A 14855-nucleotide genomic window follows, 5' to 3' on the forward strand; every position below is an offset into this window, starting at 1 on the left:
TCTGTGTACACTGGGCTGTCACAGGAGAGGCAAGGCTGGCGCAGGGAGGTCAGTGAGATGAGAGCAAGTGAAGCCTCCAACCAGGGTCCTTGCCAGGGGTGGAAATGTTGGCTGTGAAACAGATTTTGTCTATAGATCCAACAGGACTGGAAGGGGCTGCTGAGGACATGAGTGTTAGACATAGTGTGTCTTTGAGGACTGGAAACTAGTATTTATTTGAGGACTTTCTTTTTCTTCTGTTGTGAAGAGGACCTCAACGAAAAGACGACAGAAAATAACGAGCAACGAGAAGAGATCATTCGCCTCAAACAAGAGAAAAGTTGCCTGCACGATGAATTGCTTTTTACTGGTAAAACAGATGATTGAATGTATTTGTAACCTAGACTTGCTATGATGACAGGCTAAAGGAATTATACCTCGCCCATTTTTTTTTTTTTTTTTTTTTTTGAGACAGGGTCTTGCTCTGTCACCCAGGCTGGAGTGTGGTAGTCTTGACTGACTGCAACTTCTGCCTCCCGGGCCCAAGCAATTCTCCTGCCTCAGCTTCCTTAGTAGCTGGGATTACCAGTGTGAGCCACCATGCCTGGCTAAATTTTGTATTTTTAGTAGAGACAGGGATTCGCCACATTGGTCAGGCTGGTCTTGAACTCCTGACCTCAGGTGATCCACCAGCCTTGGCCTCCCAAAGTGCTGAGATTACAGGCGTGAGTCTGGCTTTTTTTTTTTTTTTTTTTCTGAGACAGAGTCTCACTCTGTTGCCCAGGCTGGAATACAGTGGCACGATCTCAGCTCACTGCAACCTCCACATCCCAGGTTCAAGCAATTCTCCTGCCTCAGCTTCCCGAGTAGCTGGAATTACAGGCGTGCGCCACCATGCCCAGCTAATTTTCATATTTTTAGTAGGGACAGGGTTTCACCATATTGGGCAGGCTGGTCTTGAACTCTGGCCTCAGGTAATCCGCCCGCCTCGGCCTCCCAAAGTGCTGGGATTACAGGCGGGAGCCATCGCGCCCGGCCTTTTTGTTTGTTTTTAACACCCTTTGCGGGATCAGTGAGGACCAAGCAGCAAATGTTAATGCTGCCATCCCGTTCCCAGTCACTGTTTCCTCTTCTGCAAAATGAGCTACTCTCCCTTCCAGCTTGAGTGTGTGACTCTGCTTCTCACTAAAAATATAACATAGATGCTCTTTGACTTACAGGGTTACATTCTGATAAACCCCTCATAAGTCAAAAATGCATTTAATGAAGCCAACCTACCCACTGGCATAGCTCAGCCTAGCCTGCCGTAAACATGCACAGAACACTCGCATTAGCCTGCGGTTGGACAAAATCATCTCACACAAAGGCTGTTTTATAATAAAGTATTGAATATATCATGTAATTTACTGAACATGAAAAACAGAATGGTTGTATGGGTGCTAAGTAGGGGTTTTTTATGAATGTGTACCCCTAGAAAAAGGGGGACTGAGGGTAGGTATCAGTAGACCAGAAAGTGTTCATATGATTTTCTCTTTGGAACTTTACCTCTAAATCAATGACTTTCCTAACACAAACCACTGAAAAGAAAGCCCAAAAGAATCATCTTGGCTGGTAGGGATGTAAACAAGCTCTCTGTGTCAGCCATTCTCAGTTGGGAGTGGAGAAGGAGGCCTTCACCAGTGGAAACTCTGAGATACTGGGAGTAGGTAAGGAATATGGCAGGGAATGGAATGCAGTTTGTCTATAAATTAATGGGAAAAAAAAATTAAAGACAAGGTCTCACTCTGTCTCCTGGGTTGGAGTGCAGTGGTGTAATCACAGCTCACTGCAGCCTCCAACTCCTATACTCAAGGAATCCTCCCGCCTTGGCCTTCTGAGTAGCCTGGCTGAATTTTTAATTTTTTTGCAGAGAAGGGTCTCACTATGTTGCCCAGGCTGGCCTCTAGCTCCTGGGATCAAGTGATCCTCTTGCCTCGGCCTCCCAAAGTGCTGGGATTACAGGTGTGAGCCACCATGCCTGGCCTAAGGAGTTTTAAGTAAAATGGAATTCTTTTTTTTTTTTTTTTTCTTTTTTTTTTTTTTTGAGACGGAGTCTTGCTCTGTCACCCAGGCTGGAGTGCAGTGGCCGGATCTCAGCTCACTGCAAGCTCCTCCTCTCGGGTTCACGCCATAAAATGGAATTCTTAATATTAATCTCTTGTGATTAAAGATGGGGGGAAGTGTGGTATTCTGCCACTAGAGGTCACTATTTTCACCATTTCTAGGATTGCTGCATCTACAAGTAATGATAACCCGTTATGCTACTAAAGATATCACATATTTGTAGCTTTACAGTTGCATTGAAACAGTCCTGGCCGGGCGCGGTGGCTCAAGCCTGTAATCCCAGCACTTTGGGAGGCCGAGACGGGCGGATCACGAGGTCAGGAGATCGAGACCATCCTGGCTAACACGGTGAAACCCCGTCTCTACTAAAAATACAAAAAACTAGCCGGGCGAGGTGGTGGGCGCCTGTAGTCCCAGCTACTCGGGAGGCTGAGGCAGGAGAATGGCGTAAACCCGGGAGGCGGAGCTTGCAGTGAGCTGAGATCCGGCCACTGCACTCCAGCCTGGGCGACAAAGCGAGACTCCGTCTCAAAAAAAAAAAAGAAACAGTCCTTGGACCAGCATTTGTATGCCAGGTGCCCTGCAGTATGCTCAGACGCTCACAGGCCCACAGAATTTAGTACTATACAAATGCTATGCATAAAATGCTATGGGAGGTCAAAGGAAGGAACAAAGCTTAAAGGATACGTTAGCCTCTTTTCTTTTTGATTAATCACTTTTTACCCATGCACTCTACTATGTACTACTAAATAAAATACATGGAATTTGTTAGCTAATATTATAATAACTTGATTTTGTGAAATATTTTTATCATATCCTAAGCAGATTTCTTTACCCAGGCTGGAGTGCAGTGGTACAATCACAGCTCACTGCAACCTCAAACTCTGAGGCTCAAGTGATCCTCCCACCTCAGCCTCCCAAGTAGGCAGGACCACAGGCACATGCCATCACACATGCCTAATTTTTAAATTTTTTGTACGGATGAGGTTCCACTAAGTTGCCCAGTCTGGACTGGAACTGCTGGGCTCAAGCGATCCTCCTACCTCTGCTTCCCAAAGTGTTGGGATTACAGGCATGAGCCACCATGCCTGGCATCCTAAATTGATTCTTTAAACATCTTCTCTACTGAAGACAATCTCACACCATTGTCTGAAAGCAATTTTTGTATATTTTGTTCTTCTTTTTCAAAATATAGACAATTGGTGGATTTGCATGTTTTAATTATAAAAGTGAACAAAGCCTAAAAAGAATTTATTTATTTATTTTGTAGACACAGGATCTTGCTCTGTTGCCCAGGCTGGAGTGCAGTGGTGCAATCATAGCTCACTGCAGCCTCGACTGTCTGGGTTCAAGTGATCCTGCCACCTCAGCCTCCCGAGTAGCTGGGACTACAGGCATGTGTCATCACACCTAGCTAATTTTATTTTATTTTATTTTTTTATTTTTAGTAGAGGCAGGGTCTCACTATGTTGCCCAGGCTGCTAGTTTTGAACTCCTAGCCTCAGATAATCCTCCTGCCTTGGCCTCCCAAAGTACCAAGGTTATAGGCATGAGCCATCTTGCTTGGCCTAAGCCCAAAAAAGAATTTTTAAAGGTATAACATGATAATATACTGTCAAGTGCTATGGCTAAATATTACCATGTTTTTTTGTTTTCGTTTTTGTTTTTTTGGAGATGGAGTCTTGCTCCGTCACCTAGGCTGGAGTGTAGTGGCACAATCTTGTCTTACTTCAACTTCCGCCTCCTGGGTTCAAGCAATTCTTATGCCTCAGCCTCCAGAGTAGCTGGGACTGGAGGTGCACGCCACCACACCTGGCTAACTTTTTGTACTTTAGTAGAGACGCAGTTTAATTGTGTTGCCCAGTCTGGTCTCGAACTCCTGAGCTCAGACAATCCACCCACCTCGGCCTCCCAGAGTGTTAGGATTACAGGTGTGAACCACCGCACCCACTCAGATGTTACCACGTTTTATTTGAAGTTGGAATATGTCTTAAAGTTTTACTTTTAAGTTTAAAACTTTTTTTTTCCTCTTGCTGACAATGCAGTTTGTTTATTTGTTTGTTTGTTTTGAGACAGAGTCTAGCTCTCTGTCGCCCAGGCTGGAGTGCAGTGGCGCGTTCTCGCCTCACTGAAAACTCAGCCTCCTGGGTTCACGCCATTCTCCTGCCTCAGCTTCCCGAGTAGCCTGCCACCATGCCCAGCTAATTTTTTGTATTTTTTAATAGAGACAGGGCTTCACTGTGTTAGCCAGGATGGTCTCGATCTCCTGACCTCGTGATCTGCCTGCCTTGGCCTCCCAAAGTGCTGGAATTACAGGCGTGTTCTTTACATAGGCTGAGAGAACAAAACATGTCTTGTTTGTACATAAGTAGGAGTAAGGAGTTTGCAAAGGGAACAATGATACTAGTTTACATTTCTGTGGGTCCTGACAGTCCTGTAGGTGAGCTCTTGTAGACTGAGTGTCTGCCTCAGGTCTTCCAGGCAGAGTCTTGATCAGAATTCAGCAGGTTCCAGGCATCTAAGGCCCTTCCCATTGTTGTTTTCTTTTTTTTTTTTTTTAAGACGAAGTCTCGCTCTGTCGCCCAGGCTGGAGTGCAGTGGCGCAATCTCCAGTCACTGCAAGCTCCGCCTCCTGGGTTCACGCCATTCTCCTGCCTCAGCCTCCCATGTAGCTGGGACTACAGGCACCCGCCACTGCGCCTGGCTAATTTTTGTATTTTTAGTAGAGACGGGGTTTCACCGTGTTAGCCAGGGTGGTCTCGATCTCCTGACCTCGTGATCCACCCGTCTCAGCCTCCCAAAGTGCTGGGATTACAGGCGTGGGCCCCGTTGTTTTATCTTAGGCTGCTTGTTCAGGCAGATAGCAGCAGAGAGTTCCTTACCTCTTTGTTTTCTGTGGCCAACTTGTGAAAATAGACCCAATCCACTCTGATCTCTCAGCTAAACCCAGCAGTGGAGAAAACTATCTGAACTAGGGAAACATTTATATTTACAGTGGCATTGCCTCTTATGCAAAAGTAGATTATTCTAAAATCAGAGATTAAGGCAACATTCAAATATATATATATATATATTTTTTTTTTTCTTTGACCACCTGCCCTCCCCCACCACCCCCCAACAACCCCACCAGCCAACATTCAGATATATTTAAAATTACTCTGAGGGCCAGATAAAGTAGTTGGCTTTTGTTTAGGGACCATGCTGTATGCAAAACAAGTATCTTTTTTATTTTTTTTTTAAGAGACAGTGTCTTGCTGTGTTGGCTCAGGCTGGTCTTAAACTCCTGGGCTCAAGCAGTCTTCCCACCTCAGCCTCCAAAGTAGCTGCGATTATAACAAAACAGGTTTATTTAAACATTAGGAGTACACCCTGCTTGGATGCTGTTAACATGAGAGGCGTGTGGAATTGAGACCCGCTGAGTCAGATGCACTATGGATATCCCTTCCACTGTTAAAATGTCTCGGTTTTGGCCAGGCACAGTGGCTCATGCCTGTAATCCCAGCATTTTGGGAGGCCGAGGCAGGCAGATCCCATGAGGCCAGGAGTTGGAGACCAACCTGGCTAACGTGGTGAAACCCAGGAGTTCAAGATCAGCCTGGGCAACATAGCGAGACCCCATCTCTGTTTTTAAAAATATTTATCTTCTAAAATTTAAAAATAAATAATTAAAGTAATATGTATTAAGTATAGAAATTTGGAAATCACCCTCATTCTATCACCCACAAAAGGAAAGACAAATAATCCCTGAATCTACAAATCACTTCTTTTTTTTTTTTTTTTTTTTGAGACAAAGTGCTTACTCCATCATCCAGGCTGGAGTGCAGTGGTGCAGTCTCTGCTCACTGCAACCTCCACCTCCCAGGTTCAAATGATTTTCCTGCCTCAGCCTCCCAAGTGACCGGGACCACAGGCATGCACCACCACACCTGGCTAAATTTATATTTTTAGTAGAGATGGGGTTTTGCCATGTTGGCCAGGCTAGTCTCGAACTCCTGACCTCAAGTGATCCACCCACCTCTGCCTCCCAAAGTGCTGCAATTACAGGTGCGAGCCACTTCGTTCAGCCCATTCTGCTGTTTTTAAGTTCAGGAACAACAACAAAAATGTCAGCTGAGCATTGAATTGTTGGAAATGGAGAGATTTGTGTTGATACAGCTGATGAAAAATGTTTAATAATACTTGTTCTTATATAGTAGAGAGAGAAAAGAGGAAAGATGAATTGCTTAATATTGCGAAGTCAAAGCAAGAACGCACAAATTCAGAACTGCACAATCTGAGACAGGTATGTCCCTAATCATCCTTCTCTATCACATAAGAAATGTTTGTAAACAAATAGCAAATTAGAAAAAAGTATGCCTGTCGATTTTGTTTAATTGGTGGTTTGGAACCCTAACTACATTAGTTGTATATCATGTTTATTTATTTTTATTTTATTTTATTTTTTTGAGACAGAGTCTCACACTGTCGCCCGGCCTGGGGTGCAATGGCCTGATCTTGGCTCACTGCAACCTCCGCACCCCAGGTACAAGTGATCCTCATGCCTCAGCCTCCCAAGTAGCTGGGATTACATGTGCCCACCACCAGGCCAACTAATTTTTTGTATTTTTAGTAGAGACAGGGTTTTACTATATTGACCAGGCTGGTCTTGAACTCCTGACCTCATGATCCACCCACCTCAGCCTCCCAAAGTGCTGGGATTACAGGTGTGAGCCACTGAGCCCAGCCTGTGTATCATGTTTAGTACAGCAGATAGGGTCTTGCTTGTGGTGATCAAAGGCAGGGAGCCCAGCTATCCTAGCAAATCTTAGTGCTAACAAAGGAAAATTAAAAGCAGACATATTTAGCATATTTCCCTAGTAACTATCTGATCTGTTTTAGGGTTTATGAACTGTTTCAGGGAAACTGCCAAATTGTTGGTTCAGTTTAGTTTTGTTATTACATTTCATATTGATTTATCAATATCCATGACAGATTTATGTAAAACAACAGAGTGATCTGCAGTTTCTTAATTTCAATGTGGAAAATTCTCAGGAATTAATACAGATGTATGACTCAAAGATGGAGGACTCAAAGGCCCTGGACTCCAGGTAATCTCAGCAAGATGCAATTAATATGATCTTGTATTATATTCCATCAGTCAGTATTGACTGTGCACTTACTATTGGCCAGTACTGACTACTATTCCCCATATGGTAGGAAATAAATGTGGCCGGGTGCGGTGCCTCACACCTGTAATCCCAGCACTTTGGGAGGCCAAGGCAGGTGGGTCACCTGAGGTCAGGAGTTTGAGACCAGCCTGACCAACATGGTGAAATCCCATCTCTACTAAAAATACAAACATTAGCCAGGCATAGTGGCTCATGCCTGTAGTCCCAGCTACTCGGGAGACTGAGGCACGAGAATCACTTAAACCCCAGAGGTGGAGGTTGCAGTGAGCCAAGATCGCGCCATCATACTCCAGCCTGGGTGACAAGAGCCAAACTCCGTCTCAAAAAATAAATAAATAGGCCTGGCGCGGTGGCTCATGCCTGTAATCCCAGCACTTTGGGAGGCTGAGGCGGGTGGATCACAAGGTCAGGAGATCAAGACCATCTTGGCTAACACGATGAAACCCCATCTGTACTAAAAATAGAAAAAAATTAGCCGGGCGTGGTGGCACGCACCTGTAGTCCTAGCTATTTGGCAGGCTGAGGCAGGAGAATTGCTGGGGCCGGGCGCGGTGGCTCAAGCCTGTAATCCCAGCACTTTGGGAGGCCGAGGCGGGCGGATCACGAGGTCAGGAGATCGAGACCATCCTGGCTAACACGGTGAAACCCCGTCTCTACTAAAAATACAAAAAGAAATTAGCCGGGCGTGGTGGCGGGCGCCTGTAGTCCCAGCTACTCCGGAGGCTGAGGCAGGAGAATGGCATGAACCCGGGAGGCGGAGCTTGCAGTGAGCCGAGATCGCGCCACTGCACTCCAGTCTGGGCAACAGAGCTAGACTCCGTCTCAAAAAAAAAAAAAAAAAGAGAATTGCTGGAACCTGGGAGCAGAGGTTGCAGCGAGCTGAGATCACGCCACTGCACTCCAGCCTCGGAGACAGAGTGAGGCTCCATCTGAAAATAAATAAATAAATAAATAAATAAATAAATAAATAAATAAATAAATAAAATGTGTGTGAGCTAATAATGACTTTCATAATCCTCAGTTGTAGGAAGACCTGATCTAAGAATTTTAGGCATGATCCTGATTTAGCCACTGGATAGAAGTGAATATGTTTAACCTGATTTGCCCTTCTGTTGTGCAGAAGGCTTTGAGCTAGAGTAGACACTACAGAGATGAATCATTCGTTCATCCATCCATCCATCCACCCATCCATCCATCCATCCAGCATTCAGTGTTTAGACACTAGGCTAGGACTTGGGCACATGTAGGTATATAGGACATGGCACTCACCCAAAAGAAGTAATGCCAAGGAATGCATTGATCGCTGAGTAAGAGCCCCACTCCACCGAGGGTGATCTGTGCCCTTAACTGGATTTTCCTGCTTGCGTCATTAATAGGAAATATCTTCCCTTCCCTACAACAAGCAGTGTGGGAATTAAATTGGTTTCTGTAAAATTAAAATATAAACATATAAAGTGTGGTTTAATTTAACAGGCATATAAGTGTACCACAGCTCAACTTAGTCTACTTTTCTAAGCCGAAATGTTACAAGGAGTCTTTGAAAGGGAGAGGGATTAGGGAAGCTCCCCATGACTGTTTGGAACCATGGAGGCCGGACTGGGTTGCAGCAGCGACTTTTCCTGGGAGAATGGAGTTGAGAGCAGCAGGGCTTAGTAGTTGCAGCACTGCCACGATCGCCCTAGGCGTGTGGCGTGTGCCGTGTGCCGTGTGTCTGGGGCCGCCCTGCTTTCTGCTGTACTTGCTGCACTTTTCTTTGGGGCTCTCTGCGGGGGGTTGTGGCCTGTGGCTCTGAGTCCTAGCTGCTGCCACTGCCACCAGACTACCTCAGAGTTCTCTTGCAGGCAGAAGCCTCTAACATACTGGCTCTTTCTCCTTTTTCCTTTTTTTTTGAGATGGGGTCTTGCTCTGTTGCCCAAGCTGGCATGCAGTGGTACAACCTTAGCTCACTGCAACTTCCACCTCCTGGGTTCAAGCGATCTTCTCACCGCAGCCTTCCAAGTGAGTAGCTGGGCCCACAGGGGTGCGCCACCATGCCCGGCTACTTATTTTTTTTCGTATTTTTTGTAGATATGGGGTTTCGTTGTGTTGCCAAGGCTATCTTTCTCCTTTTTGACCTTCATTGCCTCTGGGAGGTACTAGATGAGTTGAGGTTATTCCTTAAAAGCTTAAAATGGGCTGGGCACCATGGCTTACACCTATAATCGCAGTGCCTTTGGAAGCTAAGGCAGAAGGATTGCTTGAGGCCAGGAGTTCAAGAGCAGCCTAGGCAACATAGCAAGACCCTGTCTCTACCAAAAAAAAAATTTTTTTTTTTTTTTTTTTTGAGATTCGCTCTTGTCACCCAGGCTGAAGGATTGCTTGACCCTGTAACATAGCAAGGATTGCTTGACCCTTTCAACATAGCAAGACCCTGTCTCTACCAAAAAAAAAATTTTTTTTTTAGTTTCGCTCTTGTCACCCAGGCTGGAGTGCAATAGCACTATCTTGGCTCACCACAACCTCCGCCTCCCAGGTTCAAGCAATTCTCTTGCCTCAGCCTCCCAAGTAGCTGGGAATACAGGCATGTTCCACCACGCCCGGCTAATTTTTGTATATTTAGTAGAGACAGGGTTTCTCCATGTGGGTCAGGCTGGTCTCAAACTCCTGACCTCAGGTGATCCACCCACCTCAACCTCCCAAAGTGCTGGGATTACAGGCATGAGCCACTATGCCCAGCCTCAAAAAAAAATTTTTTAAGCATAAAATAGTTTATGGCATTATGGAAAGAGAGAATTGTATTTCCTAGGTATCAGAATGATACAGATTAGAATACCTGAATACAAGTGACATGAAAAATTTTAAAGGAAGATTTATTAAAAGGTTTTGTCACATTTCTGTAGGATTCTTTTTGCTCATGTAGACAGCGCAATAAGAGGTGAGGATGGAAAAGGGAATGTGGGCTTGGTGGTCAGACAGGCTTCCTGGAGAAGGTTGGGCTAGAATTGGGCTCTGAGGTTCAGACAAATGAGTCTCATTGGGACTTAGCTCTACTGAGTTTTGGGTGAAATGTTTAGAATGATAGTATCAAGTATATCTTATAACCTCAATTTTTCTTATAATGCCACCATAGCAGAGACATGTGTTTATCAGACCTTGAAAATAACCACCCAAAAGTCGATATTAAGAGGGAAAAAAGTCAGAAGTCACTGTTTAAGGACCAGAAATTTGAAGCCATGTTGGTTCAGCAAAATAGGTCAGACAAGAGCTCTTGTGATGAATGCAAAGAGAAGAAACGACAGATCAATACTGCATTTGGGGAGAAAAGTGTAATTACGCTGTCATCCATATTTACCAAAGACTTAGTAGAGAAACACAAGTCTTGGTCGCTGGGAGGAAAAACCCAGATTGAACCTGAAAACAAAATTACATTGTGCAAGATCCATGCAAAATCACTAAAATGTCATGGCACTGGGGTTCAGAACGAAGAAAAACAACCCTCAGAAACGCCCGCTTTATCTGATGAGAAGCAGTGGCACGATGTCAGTGTTTACCTGGGCCTGACCAACTGCCCAAGTTCAAAACAGCCAGAAAAGCTGGATGTAGAGTGTCAAGATCAGATGGAAAGGTCCGAAATCTCATGCTGCCAGAAAAATGAAGCCTGTCTGGGCGAAAGTGGCATGTGTGACTCCAAGTGCTGCCACCCGAGTAACTTCATAATTGAAGCCCCAGGCCACATGTCTGATGTGGAGTGGATGAGTATTTTCAAGCCTTCCAAAATGCAGAGAATTGTCCGCCTCAAATCTGGGTGCACGTGTTCAGAAAGCTTCCGTGGGACACAACGTGACTTCCCGGCAAGGTGAGTAACATTCACGTCTGTAAACACCCGTGGAGCACACATGCCAATATTTAGAAATACAACGGGTGAGAGAAGCCACGCCATACCTACTGTTAATCCAGAAGCCGTGTTTGCTAACAGAGATCTTCCTTAGGACCAATGGTTCCCTCTTTTCGTCACAGCATGGACTGTTGAGTCTTTAATTATAGAGGCTCTGTTAGATTCCAGGGACGCGTTTATACCAAGGACGGCTTCTGAGGCAAAGGTTTTGTTTAAAAACAAAAGCAGTTGTTATGACTTGGGCAAGTATGTTTTATTAAAAAGCAAACGGGTGGATCGCTGCACAGAGTGGAATGCCGCCCTAGAGCATTCCTTGCCCCATAAGCCATTCTGAATTGACACGCTGACCATTTCTGGTCCAGATGGCATATAACCTAGACACCACATAAAAATTTCTCTTGATGCATTGTGGTGGCTTATGCCTGTAATTCTAGCACGTTGGGAGGCCAAGGCAGGAGGGTCACATGAAGCCAGGAGTTTGAGACCAGCATGGGCAATATAGCGAGACCCTATCTCTACGCTTTTTTTTTTGGAGATGGAGTCTAGCTTTGTCGCCCAGGCTGGAATGCAGTGGCGCAATCTTGGCTCACAGAGACCTCTGCCTCCTGAGTTCAAGCCATTCTCCTGCCCCAGCCTCCCAAGTAGCTGGGATTAAAGGCACACACCACCATGCCCAGCTAATTTTTGTATTTTTAGTAAAGATGGGGTCTCACCATATTGGCCAGGCTGGTCTCAAACTCCTGACTTCAAGTGATCCACCCACCTTGGCCTCCCAAATTGCTGTAATTACAGGCGTGAGCCACCACGCTTGGCCTCTACACATTTTTAAAGAATTGTTTTTAAGTTAGCTGGGCATGGTGGTGTACACCTGTAGTCCCAGGATTGGGAGGCTGAGGCAGGAGGATCACTTGAGTCCAGGAATTTGAGACTAGCCTGGGTGACATAGTGAGGCTCCATTTCTACAAGAAAAAAAATTTTAATTTGCTGGGCATGGATGGCAAACACCTGTGGGAGGATCACTTGAACTCAGGAGTTTGACACGGCAGTGAGCTATGGTTGTGCCACTGCACTCCAGCTTGGGCAACAAAGTGAGACTATTCAAAAAAAAAAAATGTATCATCGCTCTTTTTTAAAAAATTGAGATGAGGTGATACTATCTTGCCCAGGCTGGTTTCGAACTTCTGGGCTTAAGCAATCTTTTCACCTGTGGGGATGACAGGTGTGAGCCACCACACCCGGCATCTCTCAGCTCTTATCCAGGGTCACTTAGTGTATTTACATATCCAGCCATGCCTGCCTTTGCGTTCATTCAGTTCGTATCTGTTTGAGACTTTACATCGCCCAAACTTTCTCAATTTTTCAAAATCGTTCAGGAAGGAGGATACTTGTATTGAACAAGCTGGTAAGTTATTGGCTTTTTTAAGAGAAGAAAATGGATTAGTTGTTAGCATATGCTGCCTTATTCAGGCTTGTCTTATTGTTAAAATAGCTAAATCTTGTGTGTGAGTGGCGTCATAATAATGTCTGCTATTTTTAAATAAAGCATAGCTCTTTAATCTTAAATTACAGAAAGGATGAAGTTTCCATATTGAGAGGCGTATTTTTTTTTTTTTTTTTTTTTTTTGAGACGGAGTCTCGCTGTGTCGCCCAGGCTAGAGTGCAGTGGCCGGATCTCAGCTCACTGCAAGCTCCGCCTCCCGGGTTTACGCCATTCTCCTGCCTCAGCCTCCCGAGTAGCTGGGACTACAGGCGCCCGCCACCTCGCCCGGCTAAGTTTTTGTATTTTTTAGTAGAGACGGGGTTTCACCGTGTCAGCCAGGATGGTCTCGATCTCCTGACCTCGTGATCCGCCCGTCTCGGCCTCCCAAAGTGCTGGGATTACAGGCCTGAGCCACCGCGCCCGGCCTTTTTTTTTTTTTTTTTTTTTTTTTTTTTTGAGATGGAGTCTCGCTCTGCCACCCAGGCTGGAGTGCAGTGGCGCAATCTCGGCTCGCTGCAAGCTCCGCCTCCCGGGTTCACGCCATTCTCCTGCCTCAGCCTCCCGTGTAGCTGGGACTACAGGCGCCCGCCACCACGCCTGGCTAATTTTTTTGTATTTTTAGTAGAGACGAGGTTTCACCATGTTAACCAGGATGGTCTCGATCTTCTGACCTCGTGATCCGCCTGCCTTGGCCTCCCAAAGTGCTGGGATTACAGGCGTGAGCCACCGCGCCCGGCCGAGAGGCGTATTTTAATCATTACATCGGCTTTTATAGGATTGTATGATTAAAATTTATTTCTAGTGCTTAATTATTTGGAGTGTCCTTTGGCTCTTTAATTTTATTTTGTTTATTTATTTCCTCTGGCCCTTTTAGAAACTTGAATTGTTTAAAGGTCATACAGATAGTCATTCTGCCAGTTGCGAATTATTTTAAAAAGTCGGTCGTCACGCTAAATGTCATCTATTCATATTTGGTCTTTAAAGATCTTTGGATAATTGCAAGTATCATGGCACAACTGCCTATTTTTCACTACTGAACAAGGACACCCATATATTAAGGGACAAGCTTATGTCAGATAGTTTTAAGAGCATAGAGGATTAAATTTAATGTACGAAATAAGTGCAAATTTACATTCAGAGTTTCTTTCAAGGCCCTTTTGACCTCACCGACTTAAAATGATTGAAGTGATTGGCCTGTTCTGCCAGCAGAGACGGATGCCAAGATATCACATGACAAATATGTGATTAAGTAGAAAGATAATTATGTTTTTCTATTTTTCCATAGATTATAAGAACTTGCTTACCTACTTGATTATCTAACTAAAATGTTCACATTTGTGCCAGCATTCCATTTGACAAACAGGTTTACCCATGCAGGGAGAAACCGGGGGCAGCTTGTTCTCACTTTGTTTTAGGTTACAGGGGAGGAAGCAGTTCTAGTGCCTCTGGTCTGTTCCAGAACAGCTTTTCTGTCAAAATCAGGCGGATCACCTGAGGTCAGGAGTTCGAGACCAGTCTGGCCAACATGGTGAAACCCTATCTCTACTAAAAATGCAAAAATGAGCCGGACATGGTGGCACACGCCTGTAGTCCCAGCTACTCGGGAGGCTGAGGCACAAGAATCGCTTGAACCCAGGAGACGGAGGTTGCAATGACTCAAGATTATGCCACTGCACTCCAGCCTGGGCAATAGAATGGGACTCAGTCTCAAAAAAAAAAAGTTATTGGCCAGGTGAGGTGGCTCATGCCTGCAATCCCAACACTTTGGGAGGCCAAAGCAAGGAGGATCTCTTGAGTTCAGAAGTTCAAGGCCATAGTGGGCAACATAGTGAAACCCCATCTCTAATGATAACAAAAATAAATAAATAAACAAAGCCATTAACAAAAATCAATCTCAAAAACTGAAAACCTAAAATTTTCACAAGTATAACCTTATTCCGTGTTTTTTTTTTCTTTTTTTTTTTTCTTTTTAGAGATAGGGTCTCGCTGTCACCCAGGCTGGAGTGCAGTGTTATAGTGATAGCTCACTGCAGCCTCTAACTCCTGGGCTCAAGTGATCCCACCTCAGCCTCCCAAGTAGCTGGGACTACAGGCAGGAATTACTGCACTTGGCTCTTTTTTTTTTTTTTTGAGATTAAGTTTTGCTCTTGTCCCCTAGGCTGGAGTGCAATGGCACGATCTTGGCTCACTGCAACCTCTGCCTCCTGGGTTCAAGCGATTCTCCTGCCTCAGCCTCTCGAGTAGCTGAGAT

The 14855-nt window shown here is 45.1% G+C and overlaps 1 protein-coding gene across 1 annotated transcript in view; it reads left to right on the forward strand.

Annotated features, from left to right (window-relative positions):
• CCDC62 (coiled-coil domain containing 62) overlaps positions 1-14855 on the forward strand; it is a 57212-nt gene that overhangs the window by 15163 nt on the left and 27194 nt on the right. Inside the window, 4 exon segments of the mRNA XM_065524990.2 lie at positions 248-349; positions 6276-6364; positions 7054-7169; positions 10360-11085. Coding sequence (XP_065381062.1) covers positions 248-349; positions 6276-6364; positions 7054-7169; positions 10360-11085 — 1033 coding nt within the window.

Source organism: Macaca fascicularis, chromosome 11, assembly GCF_037993035.2.
Source record: "Macaca fascicularis isolate 582-1 chromosome 11, T2T-MFA8v1.1".
Taxonomy (NCBI): Eukaryota; Metazoa; Chordata; class Mammalia; order Primates; family Cercopithecidae; genus Macaca; species Macaca fascicularis.